General features: G+C 51.3%; 2 protein-coding genes across 4 annotated transcripts; one reads left to right on the top strand and one right to left on the bottom strand.

The window, feature by feature from the left end:
- Window positions 1–10,597, bottom strand: LOC4801409 (uncharacterized). 3 transcript variants are annotated; one of them, XM_001358472.5, is made up of 15 exons: window positions 9,374–10,597; window positions 9,220–9,303; window positions 8,965–9,143; window positions 8,721–8,882; window positions 8,494–8,639; window positions 7,853–8,435; window positions 6,980–7,783; window positions 6,894–6,920; window positions 6,213–6,293; window positions 6,013–6,149; window positions 3,252–5,954; window positions 2,358–3,185; window positions 1,368–2,302; window positions 752–950; window positions 1–684 (listed from the first exon to the last, which is right to left on the bottom strand). In XM_001358472.5, exons 1-15 carry the CDS (start codon window positions 10,064–10,066, stop codon window positions 302–304), a joined length of 7,944 nt encoding a protein of 2,647 aa, XP_001358509.5. In that variant the 5' UTR covers window positions 10,067–10,597; the 3' UTR covers window positions 1–301. The 3 variants fall into 3 exon arrangements, with proteins under 3 accessions (XP_001358509.5, XP_033233147.1, XP_003736503.3); XM_033377256.1 differs by having other exon boundaries at window positions 2,358–3,182; window positions 8,965–9,155; XM_003736455.3 differs by having other exon boundaries at window positions 8,965–9,155.
- A 1,902-nt stretch (window positions 10,598–12,499) lies between these two features.
- On the top strand, window positions 12,500–15,150 carry LOC6897182 (L-dopachrome tautomerase yellow-f2-like). Its single transcript, XM_002137326.3, has 4 exons — window positions 12,500–12,785; window positions 12,851–13,243; window positions 13,918–14,573; window positions 14,733–15,150. Exons 1-4 carry the CDS (start codon window positions 12,593–12,595, stop codon window positions 14,871–14,873), a joined length of 1,383 nt encoding a protein of 460 aa, XP_002137362.2. The 5' UTR covers window positions 12,500–12,592; the 3' UTR covers window positions 14,874–15,150.
- The last annotated feature ends 224 nt before the right edge of the window (window positions 15,151–15,374 follow it).

The raw sequence follows: 15,374 nt of genomic DNA on the forward strand, positions 1-15,374 counted from the left end.
TTCGCGTAGATCAAGAGTTCCATCTAAGTAAATTTTCTTTTATTTTTTCTCTTTTTTGTTGAAACATCGAAATTGACTTTTAAGCCATTTTGAATCATTTCTTGGATGCGTTTCCAGTTTCCAGTTTCCTGCTTTTCGTGTTCGTTTCCTTTAATTTAATTTACGTCTTATCAATGAAATGTCTGCGTAATGGGGCGTGGCGTGGGGCGGGCGCGGGCATGGGTGTGAGGGATGCGTTGGGCTCTTGTTGTTGTGTTTGTCATGCGATCATCATCTTCCAGGTCCTGCCGTTGCTGTGTGTTTACCACCAGGAGGCAGCGGCGGCGGCGGCTACGCCTCCAGCTGTTGCATCCGCCACGAGTGCATCATTGGGGCCGCCCCCGGTTCCGTTCAGACGCGAGCACTGCTCGGCATCGCTCGCTATCTGCAGGGCATTCATGTTCTGGACAAAGGTCTCCAGAGCAGCCGCATTCTCGTCGGGACTGTACGGCGACGTGCGCTGGCTGAGCGGACTGCGGCGCAGGAATTCGTTCAGATCGCTGGCCACGCTGGCTGGCTTCGACTGCTGGCTCCCGGGCTCAAAGTCGTACACAAAGTCCGGACCCGGAGCGGGACCGGGACCGGGACCGGGACCCGCCTGTGACAGTCGCGGCATCATGCCACTTTGCACAAACATGTGGGAATCTGAAAAGGGGGGGAATGGGTTAGGTTTTCCTCTCTTTCTCCATTTCCATCTGATCTGATCGCTTACCACTGCCATAGTCGGCACCCACGCTATCGCAGTAGTTGACGCTGGAGGAGATCCCCGTCTGCGATGCCTGCTGCTCGTAGGGATTGGCATTGGAAGAGTGTCCCCGGTTGCCAAACACACTGGTGATCTCCACGCGATGCGGCGTTGGCGATGTGTTGTTGCGCGTGAAGTTCGACTCCGAGATGTTGTGTATCGAGACCTGGGAATGGAAGAGATCACAGGTTGAGATCTTGGGGCACTAATTTGGGTCTTAAATGGTATCTAAGGACCTAAGGGATGTCAAAAAGCACACACTCCTCTTCGACGAGTTGCAACAGGAGAATAAAGCATTAGAATGCCCGTTTCTTTTAATTTATTCGATGCAAGTGTGGTGTGTGGCAACGTTTACGATATTGATCCATTAAGACGAGAAGAATGAAGATAAGAATGGTGACAAGTTCTTTTTCAAGTGCTTGGGCACGTGTGTGCTGTGGCCTCGAAGGCTACGACTCTGAGTCTGAGGCTGAGTATGACTCTGATAGTAGTGATGGTAGGGTGCATAGGATGCCATCTGTCTCTGAATCTGAAAGTTTTGATAGTAGGAGCTATAGGATGGCCACCAATGGCCGGCACACACCTCGTTGTTGAGATGCTGTCCTGGTATCAAGTTCTTGAGGAAGGCGGCGTCGTCGTAGCGTATGACACCGGTGTTCGGTATGCCCTCAAGGTAGGAATTGAAACCAGTGATGGTGGGCGGCGGAGAGTCGTCGCCACAGCTGTGATGCATGTGGCATTCGCCTTGTCCGCTGCTCTGCCCGCCACACGGCACCTGGGAGGGGCTCGCGGAGAACACATCGAAGCCGTTGTAATAGCTCGACTGCTGGTACTTTTCCTGCAACACGGAACCGCCTGGTCCTGCGCCTACGCCTGGCCCGTACTCCGGCTGCTGCTGCTGCTGTTGCGGCTGGCCATAGCTGGCCCATTGGCTCGACGAGGCGCTTGTCGAGTGGCTGTCTTTGGTCTTTTGCTTCAGCTCGCTGCCGATGGCGGACAGACACTTCTGCGACTGTTTTGGACGGGCGATGACCGCCGCCTCGCCCATCAGACGTCCAGGGCTGTTGCCGGAGCCGCTGCTGCCGCTGCCACTGCCCAGGGGAACGTTTGTACAGCTAATACTGATATTGTTGTGCGTCCCGTTGCCGTTGGTGCCACTGCCACTGCCACTGCCGCTAACAGAACCACTGGAGAAGTATGAGAAATCGCTGGAAGCCGCTGCCACCGAGGAGCTGCTGCTGCTGCTGTGGCTGGATGCCGCTGCCTGCTGTTGCTGTTGCTGCTGCTGTTGCTGTGTGGCGCGTGCTGCCTCGGCCGCCGCCTCCTGGGGCGTGTAGTAGCTGACATTGCTCCCGAACTGACGGAAGCCGCCCATGGCCAGACCATTGGTGACCGCCTGATGCAGGGCCGGGTTGCGTATGGTGAACATTCCATTCTCATTCTTAATAATCGCCGCAGGCGGATCCATGCCGCCCATCGGTGGGGGAGCAGCGGGCAGGCCACCGCCAAAGTTTCGAGCTGCGAAATGCAGAAAGTTTGTAAATACTTCAGACGTTGCTGGGGATTCACTTACCCGGCGCTGGCATGGGATTCGGATTGGGGGGCATCATGCTGCCGGCGACTGCTGCTGGGCCGTTGCCCTGATGGAACATGGGATTGCGGAGGGTTATAATGTTACCAGCACTGGACTCGATGGTGGCTGAGGTTGCCTTCTGCTGATCCCCGGCTCCAGTCCGCTGCTTATTGGCACCCCCGGAGTGACCCCCGCCAGCACTTCCGCCTCCGGACTTGCCACGATTCCGACGGCGGCGTCGGGAGGATTTGCCACTGCCACTGGCACTCGCCGCTGAGGCAGCCGCTGCCACATTGGAGGCGGCAAAGGACTGGCTGTTGCGATTGGGACGTGGATTGGCCTCCACCATGATGACGGCATTGTTGTCCATTCCGCCGGAGCCACCTGCCGCCCCGTAGTACCCAGCCATGAGATGCGACTGCTGGAAGGTATGATGCTGGAGATGTTGCTGGTGCTGGTGCTGTTGCTGTTGCGGCTGGTCGACCATCGGCTTGGACAGCAGACGGATAGACTCGCTCTTCTGGCGCAACTGCTCGCTCTTGGCCGGATCCACCTTGGTCAGCGTAATGCCCGGCGGCAGGGACAGATGCTCCACCTGAACGCCGCGATTCAGTTGATCCATAATGCTGCAGTTGGGCGACTGCTGCTGCTGTTGTTTTGAGGAGGTGCTGCCGATGCGCAGGTGCTGCATTTGCTGGGCCAGAGTGCTCGCATAGCTGCCACTTCCGGCATTTCCGGGGGCATGTGGCGCCGCTGACATGGCCGGAGGAATGGCAACTTCGTTGGGATTAAAATAGCCCATGTTGTGTGGAATGCCAGAGAGATCTTCTGTCGAATGAAAAGAGGAGGAATGATATCATTTCTGCCGCTAAAGTGGATGTTTCCAGCACATACCCTGCTTCTGGCGATGTCCCCGCTTGCCGCGCTGCGATCGCTTAGAGGCCGGTGCTGCACTTGGATCTGCCACGTTTGAGGTGGAGTCGGAGTGTTGTTGCGACTGCTGCTGTAGCTTCGATCTCCCGCTGCCACGTCCACCGCGCGAGGACTGCTGCTGATGGGACTGCTGCTGCTGCTGTGGCTGTTGCGGTTGCTGCTGCTGTCGATCGGCATGCCCCTGAACTTTTTGCTTTCTTGAGGATTCCGCAGTGCGCTGCGACTGGCTTTTGCCGGGCTGCTGCTGCTGCTGTGGCTGGTGTTGACTCTGTCCCGTCTTGGTCGAGGAAGCGGTGCCCTTGCGTGGATTAACACTCGTCTGTGGCGGTTTCTTGGGAGCCTGCGAAAGCTGGGACTTTTGCGGAACAGCCTCCGACTTGACGTGCTTGACGGGAGCAGGAGTGGCAGCTGCTTTCGGCTTGCTGGCCATTGGAGGGACAGCGGAAACAGGCGCCTGCTTCGGTGCCGAGACTGCATGGGCTTTGGGCACGGGCTTGGGAGGCGGCGGCGGCGACGGCAGGGCAGGGCCCTCCTCCGTCTCGCTGTCTGTGGAACAGTCACCCTCCGAAGAGTCCTGCATGTGAAGCGACTTAAATGGATTATTGTCAAGCTGTCCCTGATCCAGCCTGGGCTTGACGCGCTTCTGTCTTTTTGGAGGCTCTGGCAGGGGCGCGGGCTTGGCCTCTGTCTTCGGTTTTGCGGGTTTCACCTCCGGAGCAGACTTGGCAGACTTTTTGCTCGTCGCAGACTTCGGTTGGACGCTGCAGACGGAGTTTTCCCGCGTGTTGACGGCACTGCTTTGAGGCGTGTGGGATTTGGAGCTGCTGTTGGAGGCAGAGCTCGAAGCACCCACCACTGCTGCCACACCCTTCTTCTTCTGTTGTTTTTTGCTCTTGGTGGCGTTCTGACTCTTTGCTTCCTGTTCAGCGGCTGCAGCAGCAGCTGTGGCAGCAGCAGCAGCCGCAATGGCAGCAGCAGCAGCATTGGCAGCCGCGGTTGCAGCAGCAGCAGCCGCTGCTGCTCTCTTAGCCTCCTTTTTTTTGGCCTTGGCACTCTTCTCCGGAACACTGGGAGCTGGTGGCGGCTGCTGCTGCTGCTGCTGGGGATGCGGCGGAGCCACAGCACCTGTGTCTGGGTGAGCCGAGGCCACCATATGCCCGTTGACGAATGTATAGAGCAGCTTGTCCTCGTGCGGGGAGCTGCCCTTGGCGACCACAGTCACCTGCTGCTCGGCCCCTGGATGGGGCAGTTGAACACGTCGAATGGTCACAATCCGCTTCGATGGATCGGCAGTGATGGAATGGAACAGTTGCTGTTGCTGCTGCTGTTGTTGTTGTTGGTGATTATGTGGTGGCTGCTGGTGCTGCTGCTGCTGGGAAGGAGCGTAGCAGGCCGGAGGAGCGTTCTGTTGGCCCGGAAAGAAGGAAGTGGTGGGGCAGCCGCCGCTAAAATCGGGATACTGGAGCGTGGTGGGCGCTGGTTGTGTCGTCTGCTCGGCGGCACCGGAGCACCGCCCCTTGATGATCTCGTCTAGCTTGGCCAGCTGCTGCTCTTTCGTGGGGAGGTAGGAGAACTTGAACTCGCTGTTGGCCTGCTTCACGGTGGCTATCAGCTCCAGAATGGCCGTCTCCACCTTGCCCTTGGCCCTCTGGAGATTCTTGATGTTGGCCTCCAGCTCGCTGATGCGCTTCTTCTCGCGCTTTCGGCCGCCAGCAGCCGTCAGAGCCTTCATCTCGTATTTGTCGACGAACTCTTTGAAGTAGATGCCAAGAAACTGGCTGCGCAGGTCCTCCAGCTCCTTGATGCGCTTCTCCTCCTCCTTGCGCTGCTTCTGCTTGGCCTTCTTGGCCGCCTTCTTCGGGTTCATGGTCTGTGGCTGTTGCGACTTGCCCTCGATGAAGTTCAAAGTCTCATTTATCCACCGCTGCTGGTCCTGTTCGCGCGTATAGCTGCCCAGGAACTCGGCAAAGTCGTTCATCATCTCCTCCTTGGTGTAGTCGCTGGGATAGCTGTTGCTGTTGCTTTCGCCCTCGATAGCAGCCCCCTCTTCATCGTCAGCTCCATCATCGTCAGCCTCAACGGTCGCCGCATAGCCATCCGCATAGCCCTCCGCATAGGCCTCCGCAGAGGTTGCTGCATCCGGCTGCACTGGTATGCTCTTGCAGAGGCTGTGCAGGCACAGCAAGCTGTCGTTGTTCCGCTTGACCTCATCCCCCGTCTCGTTGAGGGCTGCTGGCGCTGGCGCTGCAGCCGGAGGGGACAAGCCCGACTGTAGCTGAGCTGTGGCGCATACCTTCAGACTGGCCGGCTGGTTCGGCTTGGGATTAGGATTGCAACTGGCATTGGCTGGCACGGAGTCCGCTTTGGGCGGCCGTTTTGGTGGGTTCGCTGCGGCTGCGGGTGCGGCTGCCTCAGGCTCTGTCTTCGGCTTAGCCTTGGGCGGTGGTGCAGCAGCGGCAGCGGCACCAGGAGCGGCAGCAGCTATGGGTGGAGTGCCCGCCTCTTGTCCATTCTTGCTCTTTCGATCGTTGACAATCTGCGACAACTTCTTGCGAAGGCGATCGCGAGTCTCGTTGTAGCGCGCATGACTGCACTCCTTCTTCACGCGCTTCTTCGAGTGATTCTCCTTGCACGGCTCCCCAATGTCCGCGTAGTCAGCACAGCCTAGAGACCACCATTGATGAGTATCAATGCTCCATTCGAAAGCTTAAAAGCCACTTACATTTGCGCATCTTCTCCTTGCTCTTCTTGGAACCGCCTCCATCGTGGGCCCTGCCGCCTGGCTGTGTCATGGTTATGTCACTCGCCTTGGACTTGGACGCGGCCAAGCCAGTGGTGCTGTCCGGCTTGGTGCGTTTGCTGCAATACCAAAACCAAAGATTAAGCCATGCCCCCAAAGGGAAAGCAGTGTGAGCCACTTACATTATCTGTGAGTCGTGCAACATCATCAGCTGATCGACTCCAAACTGCATCTTCTCTATATTGGCATCTCCCAGTGTGAAACTGTAAATGCGAGCAAACGTATTATTGGAAAAATTCGGAAAATCCTGCTTCGAGCTCAGCAAAGTCGTGTGTGTTTTAGTCTACAATCTACAACTGTCAGAGCCCCCCTTGAAGGTAGTTTAAGCCAAAGCAACAGCCTGCTACGTTTCATAATATATTTGTGTTTTAGTCAAAGGCCCTGGGACCCAGTCTACTTGAGGTCTTTTGGGATACTTTGAGGCTTGGCTTGCTCAAGTCGGATGCTCTGGTCGTAGCCCTCAGTAGCCTTTGAACCGTCCGTGTGGAACGAGGGATTGCTCACCCTGCCCGGGGGCAGAGTCCAACCCTGTCCTTCATATATCCCTCTTCACGACAGCTACCAAATGAAAAGAGCTGCCGCACTGTTGGTTTTCCCTGACCCTCACCTCTCACAGGCAATTCAGATCGTTTATGTTTCTGTTACATGCAATTTTTCACAAGTTTGGGGCCCCAGTCGGCGGATACCACTAAGATTGTTTCACGCAACTCCTCAACGATTCATCGATCGCAAATACCCTAGACGATGGCAAAGATTAACCCCCCACGCGTCGGATCAGCGTTAGACCATCTTAAACCACTTACTCGTCGGTGATTTTGAAGGGAGAGTATCTGCAAGAAATATAGAGGTCTTAGACATTGCATGGAATGCAGGTTTGGTGGAAGCCTACCCAATAACCTGTGCTAGAAACTGCTCGAAACGCCCATCGTCCTTGTCGCCGACGACACTGTTGAGGCGCAGCCGCAGATCCCCCTTGAGCAGCTCCAGATGCCTGAAGTCCGTGCTGCTGGAGTTGAACTTGACAAAGAAGTTGGCATAGATGGATAGGACAAAGGTCCAGTATGTTTTGTACACGTAGTGCTGGTTCTTCAGCTCCTGCAGCTCGGCGGGACTCGGCGCCAGCTTGCGGTTGAAGAACATCAGCGATGGCAGCGTGGAGCGCAGCTCTTCCCGCGTGAACGACAGCGGCTGAAAGCAGCGCAGCAGATACTTGGTCAGCGGCGGCGACAATTGGTTGGCAAGAATTTTGCGGGCCAACTGGCAAGCGGAGACGCGGCAATTCTCGCCGCAGAAGTACTGAGACTCGATGGCCTCGTGTCGGTAGCGCTTGCGCGTGGTCAGATGCTGGAACACGGCCCATGCAATGTGATATGTTGTGCGGAGCACGTCGGTCTCCGACTGTCGCCGGAATACCGCGCCACTGCCACTGCCACTGCCACTGGGCTGCTCGTCGACAGCGGCGTCGGCTAGTTCGCTGCAGCGGCGCTGCTGCTGCTGGGCCGCCGAACTGGTGCTGGCTGCCGTTGCCGCATTGTGCTTAGCCTCATCGCTGGTGCAGGTGCTGAGAATCTTGGATTTCATGAGCTTCGGGTCCTTTTCCACAATCCCAAGCGTCGTGCACTTGGCGCAATGGCCAGCCTGCCGCGGTCGCAGCGGAGTGCCGGCAATGGAGCAAGTGATACATTTGCAGTTCCTGCCACAAGGATTAAGCGATCATTAATACAAATGGCAGTAAGGGGAAACGGAGACCGACGGAACGTACTCGTGATGGTGTTCCAGCAGCGAATTACACTTCTTGCAGAGATCCTCGTGCACGAGCTTGTTGGGCGGATCGTAGAATCCGTCGGGCCACTTCAGTTTGGTGAAGGCCATGATGTTCTTCCAGGCCAGCTGCCGATCGACGATGCGCTGAAAGTCAATGAACTCGTCGTCGCTTATGTCAGGCAGGGAGAACGAGGTGGCGTCGAGGACGACCTTGTCGAATATGTTATACACATCCAAAAGGCCCATCCGACGGTCGTGCTCCGTGTCCGACAAGTTAAACTTGTTAAGCTCGATCCAAATGTCCGTCCAGCGGCGTTCGATTGAGTGCATGTGCTCGTCGAACAGCATGTAGCGCTTGATCAGCGCCGTCGTCTGCACCGAGGGGGCTGCCTCCTTCAGCGACAGGATGCACGCCAGCATGGTGTCCCCCAGCGGCGAGAACACATGCTGCTGGAACAGTCGCTGGCACAGCAGCACCCACGAGAGCTTGAATTTCCGCAGGAAATCATTCTCGAACGCAAACAGACTGAGCGAGATTTTCTGTGAGATGCAGTTCAAGTCCGAGTAGCCATCAAGTATATCTAAAAGGTGGACGGATACAATTGATAGATTCATTTTGGGGATAGATCCAACACATACATGTCAGCATCCTCTCTGCGGATATCTTCTCGTTCTCCTGCACATTCTGGGCAATCTCAATCATGCCCTCGGAGAACGCCTTCACAATGCATTCCACATTGTAGGCGAGTATTTGCAGCAAAAGCATCGGATTGTTGGCCATCAATCTGGAGGATAGAATGACAGCGCATATCGGAGAGGTAAACAAATAAATAATCCGGCTCTGGTGTGGCGTGGTGTGCACTTACATGGCGCTGAATAGCACTAATATCATGTTATCGGAGATCGCTGTGTCATCAATAAAATCAAGATACTCGGCATTCTTATCGTATAGATAACCGCTGGTAATCCAATATATTTCCTTGTTGCATTCAAGCAGCTTCTCAAATTTGTTGTAGGCAGCATCGTTTCTACAAATCAAAGAGAGTACATGTTTTGGGTATTGGTTTTTGCTTGGGTCGGGTCGGGTCGGGTGATTGGGTGGTCCCTTACTTCAACATGGGGCTGTAGGCCTTGATTAATACATCCAGCAGCATAACCACCATGTGGGCAGCCTTAAATTGATCCATCATGATAGCCATGATGGTTTCGCGATATTCGAGACATTCCTTGCAGGAACAAAATGTGAAGAACTCATCCTTGCGATGCTTCACAAAAATAAAGGCAAGATTCTGGAAATAAAGCTAAAATCCATTAGGATTACGCACTGGGGCACTCTGATTAGGCACTGGGTTCCATGCAACGCACCGTAATTGCACGCAGCTGTCCGTCGGCATCGCGCAGCGGATTCTTTGGATCCTCCGAGAACAGTCTCATGTTCTCAATGGCCATCTGCAGGAGAGACACAGGAGTATAAGTGATGATGACACAACGCGCGGATCGAGGAGCGGAACCCTCTTACCAAATACGAGCGCGCCTCCTCGTTGGGATCGTTGCTCTTGTGCTCGCACTCGTGCAACAATTTGTCACTCAGCTCCAGCTCGATGGCGTTGTCATCCCGCAGGCTCCATTGCATCAACGACACCACATCTTTGTAGACAACGTCCGATCTGGGTGGCGGTGCGTATGGATCGAATGGCGGCATGGCCAGGATCGTGTGTAACGTGGTTATGATGTTGCCCTCCGGGAAATTGAGACGCTCCAACAGCTGGCACGGTGGCGTGCCGCTCCGTGCCGGCATCGCCTGGTTGGGCGGTGGCGACGGCAGCTGTGCAGCCACTTTGGCGTGGGCGTGGGCATGGGCATGGGCGGGGGAAAGCGTGCTGGCAGGGACATCGTCATCTTCGGCGGTGTCGGCGGCGGCAGGGCCCAGGGCAACAGGCAGTGCAGCCGCCAGCGCATCACATTTCAACGGCACAAAGAGCTCGCCACATAGGCGCGGTGTGGCCGCGTCGATGGACATTTTCATGCTCACATGGTAACATGAGGCGTCCAGCTCCCCGTTGATAGCCTCGCCGGAGGAGTCTGGGGGCTCCTCTTCGCTGCCTGAGCTGAGTGCCGCCTCCTCTGACGCCTCCAAATCGGAACACTTGGGCAGCATTTCTTTGGTGTGCGCCAACGCCAACGCCAACGCATTTTCCACTTGCTCGGCCATTCGATTTCACTTCGTTTGTTGCCGCACTTGGTAGCACTGACCGAATCCGAATCCAAATCCGAGTCCCAATCCGAACCAAGGATCACTTGTTAATCTTTGGTGCAACCGAAATTTGCGTATGCGCGACGCATTATTATACAAATCACAGATAGATGCACTTCCGTGAGGGAGAGACACTTTCACTCGTCGTCGCCTGTCGTTGTGTTTGTCGTTGGCGAGTGTGTATGTGTGTGTGTATGTGGCCGCGGATGTTTGTATGTCGTGTGCGTGTGTGTGCTGTAAGGTAACACACACAAAATGGAAAAGAACGCAACGCGTTTTTCCCCACAACGCGCGCGACGAAGAGTGCGCCTTTCCTTGCCAATACAGTCGCTAGCCTTTATTACAGTGCCATCCGTTCACCAAGTAGTTCGACTCCACTGCAGTTATATCAGTTTGCAAGCGGATTTGTTTGGGTTTTTTCGTTTTGTTTCGCTGGTCGTCGCAATGCAATTGCAATTTTCTGCCTGGCTTTTGTGTATGTGTGTGTTATATTCGTCGATTCGTCAGTATATTGCGGTATATTTCGGTATATCTTATCGATCAATTTTATCGACGATGAGAAAATTTAAATTTCTTGTTTTTGACCAGGAGCACTTTCTTAACTAACTTATAACAATGCATTTCCATTTTTACCAGACATCTTTTACCCCCAAACTAGTGATATGGGTACTCGTCTGTATGGGTACAATGGGTAGTGTAATGGGTACCCGTTTAGTAGCTAGTGAAATGGGTACCCCTCTAGTAGGTTATTAATCTGCATTTCCTTTCATATTTAAATTTTTATTTTTTATTTCATGTTTATTTTTAAATTTACTTAATTTAGGTTCTGCTGTTCGCGGCCTTCCTAAGCTGTACTTCAGCTGATCCAGTCCCTGTATCTACAGTTATGGCATCTATAAATATAAAATGCAGGTATAATAGGCATACAATAAACCAAAAAACAACAAAGCCTACCAATCAAAACTCCATAACGGTTCTTAAAATTGTTTAATTGAGATAAAGGCCACCATCAGTTTTAATTGTCAGGATTTGTTTGCGCAGTGTACTTATAAAATGGCGCGAACTCAATTTACAGCGCAGTCTCGCTGGGCCTATAGCATATTCTCTTTTAAATCTTCACTTAAGCTCACTTTATTCTCACTTGCTTCATTTATTATTTCAATGTCACTTTCCATTTTTTCATTTTCTTCGATTTCCTCTCTTATTTTGCGTCCTTCAACGTTTTCTACTTCACTGCACGGTACTGTTTCTCCGCTAGCACGATGAAGTTTGGCCGCATATTTGTCTTTTAATTCCTTTTTGAGCCTACGCAAATGTCGTTTGCTATACATTTTTAATTTAAGGCTTTGCCTTACTGTTTAAATTTGAAAAATTATAATCACTTTGTTAGACGCACTGATGTGCAGAAACGCCAAACACAAAAGAACATTCCAGCATTGCTATGACCGAAAAAAGAAAAGGAAAAGAGCAGGACAGCATCATTTTTAGCTACCTACTCTCTTCATTTTTCTTTCATGCTTTTCGTTTCTTCGTCTACTGGTGAGACGTTGCATCCCAACCGAACTAGTTCGGTGGCTGGTGCGCGGTGGGTTGTAAAGTATACAGAGCAACATTTTTTGTCTCTTCTTTGAGTGGTTCGGCGTTCGTTTACCATAGGGTTAGTCCGGAAAGTACCCATGTAAGAACCAGCCAAATCAGTAGTTCTTGTATAAATATCCTGATCCCGATCACAATTCTTCGTCTCCTTAATAAGCTGCAAAATTTCGCTGTTGAAACAGAGTTTCTGGTTTTATTGGAGCCTACGATGACAAAATATAACATCCTCTTCCCCAGGGTATGCGGAATGTTGCTCATTGGATGTTGCCAATGGTTAAATAAGCCAAAAATCTCTCCACGAAGAGAATTTCCCACCACAAAATAGAGAGCAAATCCCAAACAAAAGAGAGTAAGTCCCACCAAACTTGAGCGCCAAATAGAAATTGTTTGAAAGTGAATGAGCTACAAGGATTTAAATGCAATCAATTGGAATAAATGATGCACGGAAGTACGATTTGAGAGAGCAAAACTTCAAAAAACCTGCGTATGGAAGATTCTAAACCCTTTGTTCCTGGTCGTCGCAATTGCTTTTGTGTGTGTGTGCGCTGCTCAAGTATTGCAGTGCAATCGAAAATAGCAATCGAATTATTGTTGTTATCGATTTACAGAATTCAAATTCAAGTGGCGCGCCAATTTCCGTTGCCGATCCAGAGAATATAATATAGAATAAATATTAAAACCGGTTCGATGGCTCTCAGAACACACATAAAATATTCTCTTATCAAATATATTGAACTTTTGAGCTGGGCGCACGTAATAGTTCCAATATGGGGAATGGATGGAATGGATGCGACTTTTGTCAGTCTCATTTCTCAGCCGGCCGAGGCGGATGCTGGAGCTTAACGAGTTATTTTTACAATTAAACGGAGTAGCGTATAGAGTACTACCATGCTATCTTCACACTTACTCATCTGCCTAATCTGGTGGTCGCACTTTGTATTTATTGTGCAAGGTGACGGCATGATTGAGGTTTTCAAATGGAAGCAGATGGACTTTTACAATCGCGGAGATGGTCGCCATAACGTTGAAGCTAATCAGGGCCACCAGGGCAGCAGCAGACCCGATAGGCCATACAATTCCGGTAGCTCAGATAACCCGAATGAATGGAAAAATGGAACTAATTTGTATTCTACTTTCCTTTACTAGCTCCGGTAGTGTTTCCAGGAAAGTACTCCCGTCTAAAACGTGAAAGTTTCACCTCCCGCGACACCCCCCTCGGCGTTAGTTCACGCATTGGGAGCAATGATAATGCTAATGCTCCGTACATCCCCTACAATAACGTACCGATGGGCGCCACACATTTCCGGGGACGCCTCTTCGTCACGATGCCCAGGCGGCGTGTCGGCATCCCGTCGACCTTGAACTACATCGACCTGTCGCGCGACGGCAGAGAGCGAAGCCCCAAGCTGCACGCCTATCCAAATTTCGCCCTGAACCAGTTTAATGAGAGTTCGCAGAATCTGGTCTCTGTCTATAGGACCACCGTAGATGACTGCCAGCGTTTATGGTTCATTGACACCGGAATGCTGGAGTATCCAAGTAAGTTGATCATCTCTCTGGCCCCCCTAATCGTTTGCATATCGTGTTTATCGCATCCCCTCCTGGAGTGCCTGGAGTGCCGTGCCCAATTACGTTTACGTTTCTCATTACACATCCAACGTTTGTGTTGTGCCGAAAGCTCAATTATCGGTGCCATTTGCATTGAAATTGATTTATGAGACAAACACCCAACGGATAGGTGTAGTGTTATAGCCGATAGTAATTGTAGAAACGGTCGTCGTTCCCTTGCCTTACCTTGGGGATGCATTATAAATTCAAACATATTTATACCCAGTGCGGGTGTAATGTTCGTTCTGAATGAATTAACCATTTGGAATAGATAATTTGTCAGATATCAATGCAAAAATATAAATAGAAAGCGGATATCTTATGGTATCCATAGTAATGTCGATAATTATTTTAGATAATTATTAACTTATTATACCTTACCTTATTATATCTTACTGGGAGAGAGCTAGCTGTGGAGAGAGTACAAACCGGATATGAAAATCTCACGAATCTCGCGGGGCGCCCACCATTGCTTTAAGGAGTCGGCAACGCATCCTTCTGGCTGTTTATAGACTACACTGCACTCTGTGACTGCAAATAATTGCCTAGCCTTTTTATAAGATATCAATACAAACTTTTAATCGATGTACTTATTTTGGCTTCAGATAACCGCCAGCAAATCCGGCGTCCCAGCATTTGGATTGTCGACCTCAACACTGATCGGGTGATCAAACGCTTTGAGATTCCCGAAAGCCTTGTGGAGACTGGTCGGGGCTTGGCCAGTATCACCATCGATGTGCAACCCAACAAGTGTGGCGAGGCGTTTGCCTACATTCCGGATCTGGTGTACCGGCGCCTGTACGTGTACCATCTGTCGGACGATCGGATTTGGGCCTTCGAGCACAACTACTTTAACTTTGATCCACTGGCCGGCGACCTGAACATTGGCGGCCAGTCGTTCCGATGGGACGATGGCATTTTCTCCACCACACTGGGGCCACGGCAGCCGGACGGGAGTCGCGACGTCTACTTCCATCCGATGGCCAGCACCAACGAGTTTGTGGTCTCCAGTCGGGTGCTGCAGCTGGAATCGAATGCTGCCCGCGCCGATCATGGCAGTGATTTCCGGGTGCTGGGCGGCCGCGGTCCGTCCACGCAGTCGACAATGCACGAGTACGATCCGCGCACTGGGGTGATCTTCTTCGCTGAAATACAGAAGAACGGAGTTGGATGCTGGAAGACCAGCAAACCCTTCTCGGTGGAGAACCATGGCACAGTCGACTCGAATGCCAGCGATATGATTTATCCCAGCGATTTGACGGTATGGAGTGGTTATAACAAAGACAATGTAGTAGGAAGCTGGCAGTCAGACTCTTTTAAAATGTTTTTTAAAGTCCTAAAAAGACCGTTCAATAGCCATTTATATTGTGTTTGGTTTTCGCCTTGCTCGTCGCAATTATAATTTGTTAATTTTTTGTAGATCGATGAAGAGGGCACCATTTGGATGATGTCCAACTCCATGCCCATCTTTATATACTCCACACTGGATACGGATGTCTACAATTTCCGGATCTGGAGGCAGTCGACTTCGAAGGCTAAACGCGGAACGGTCTGTGAGTGATTGAAATTAACGAGCAATGTACATTTGTGTGTGGAATTGCTTTAATGAATGTAATGGAAATTACCCACTCCACTGGAAACTTATTTGTTTTTACATATACATATGTATAAAATATAAAATAAATCAAAAAGCATTAAACAACAAATACATGTACTGTTTAAAATTGCCTAAATTTGAGTACTCGTTTTTATCACATCTTAAAAGTTACGCAGATGCTTATGTCTTTTTACACGAATCAAGTGGAAAACATTAAAGAAAACATCAAACAATCAATCAATCAATCAAAACAAAATCAGAGGCACTCTAATATTGCATAAGGATACTAAGTTGCACAGGTTTTGTATAATACGCGTCTAGAACTATATAGATTCTTTATATCTGGAATCTGGACCAAAAATATATCAAATTATTATCTTAAATACTTGTGTAAATTTCTCATAATGTCGCATCCAAACGTAATCGAGGTGTAAATTTTGGTAACTTTTCAAAGTGTCAGCTATA

The sequence above is a fragment of the Drosophila pseudoobscura genome, chromosome 2 (assembly GCF_009870125.1).
Source record: "Drosophila pseudoobscura strain MV-25-SWS-2005 chromosome 2, UCI_Dpse_MV25, whole genome shotgun sequence".
In the NCBI taxonomy this organism is placed as follows: Eukaryota; Metazoa; Arthropoda; class Insecta; order Diptera; family Drosophilidae; genus Drosophila; species Drosophila pseudoobscura.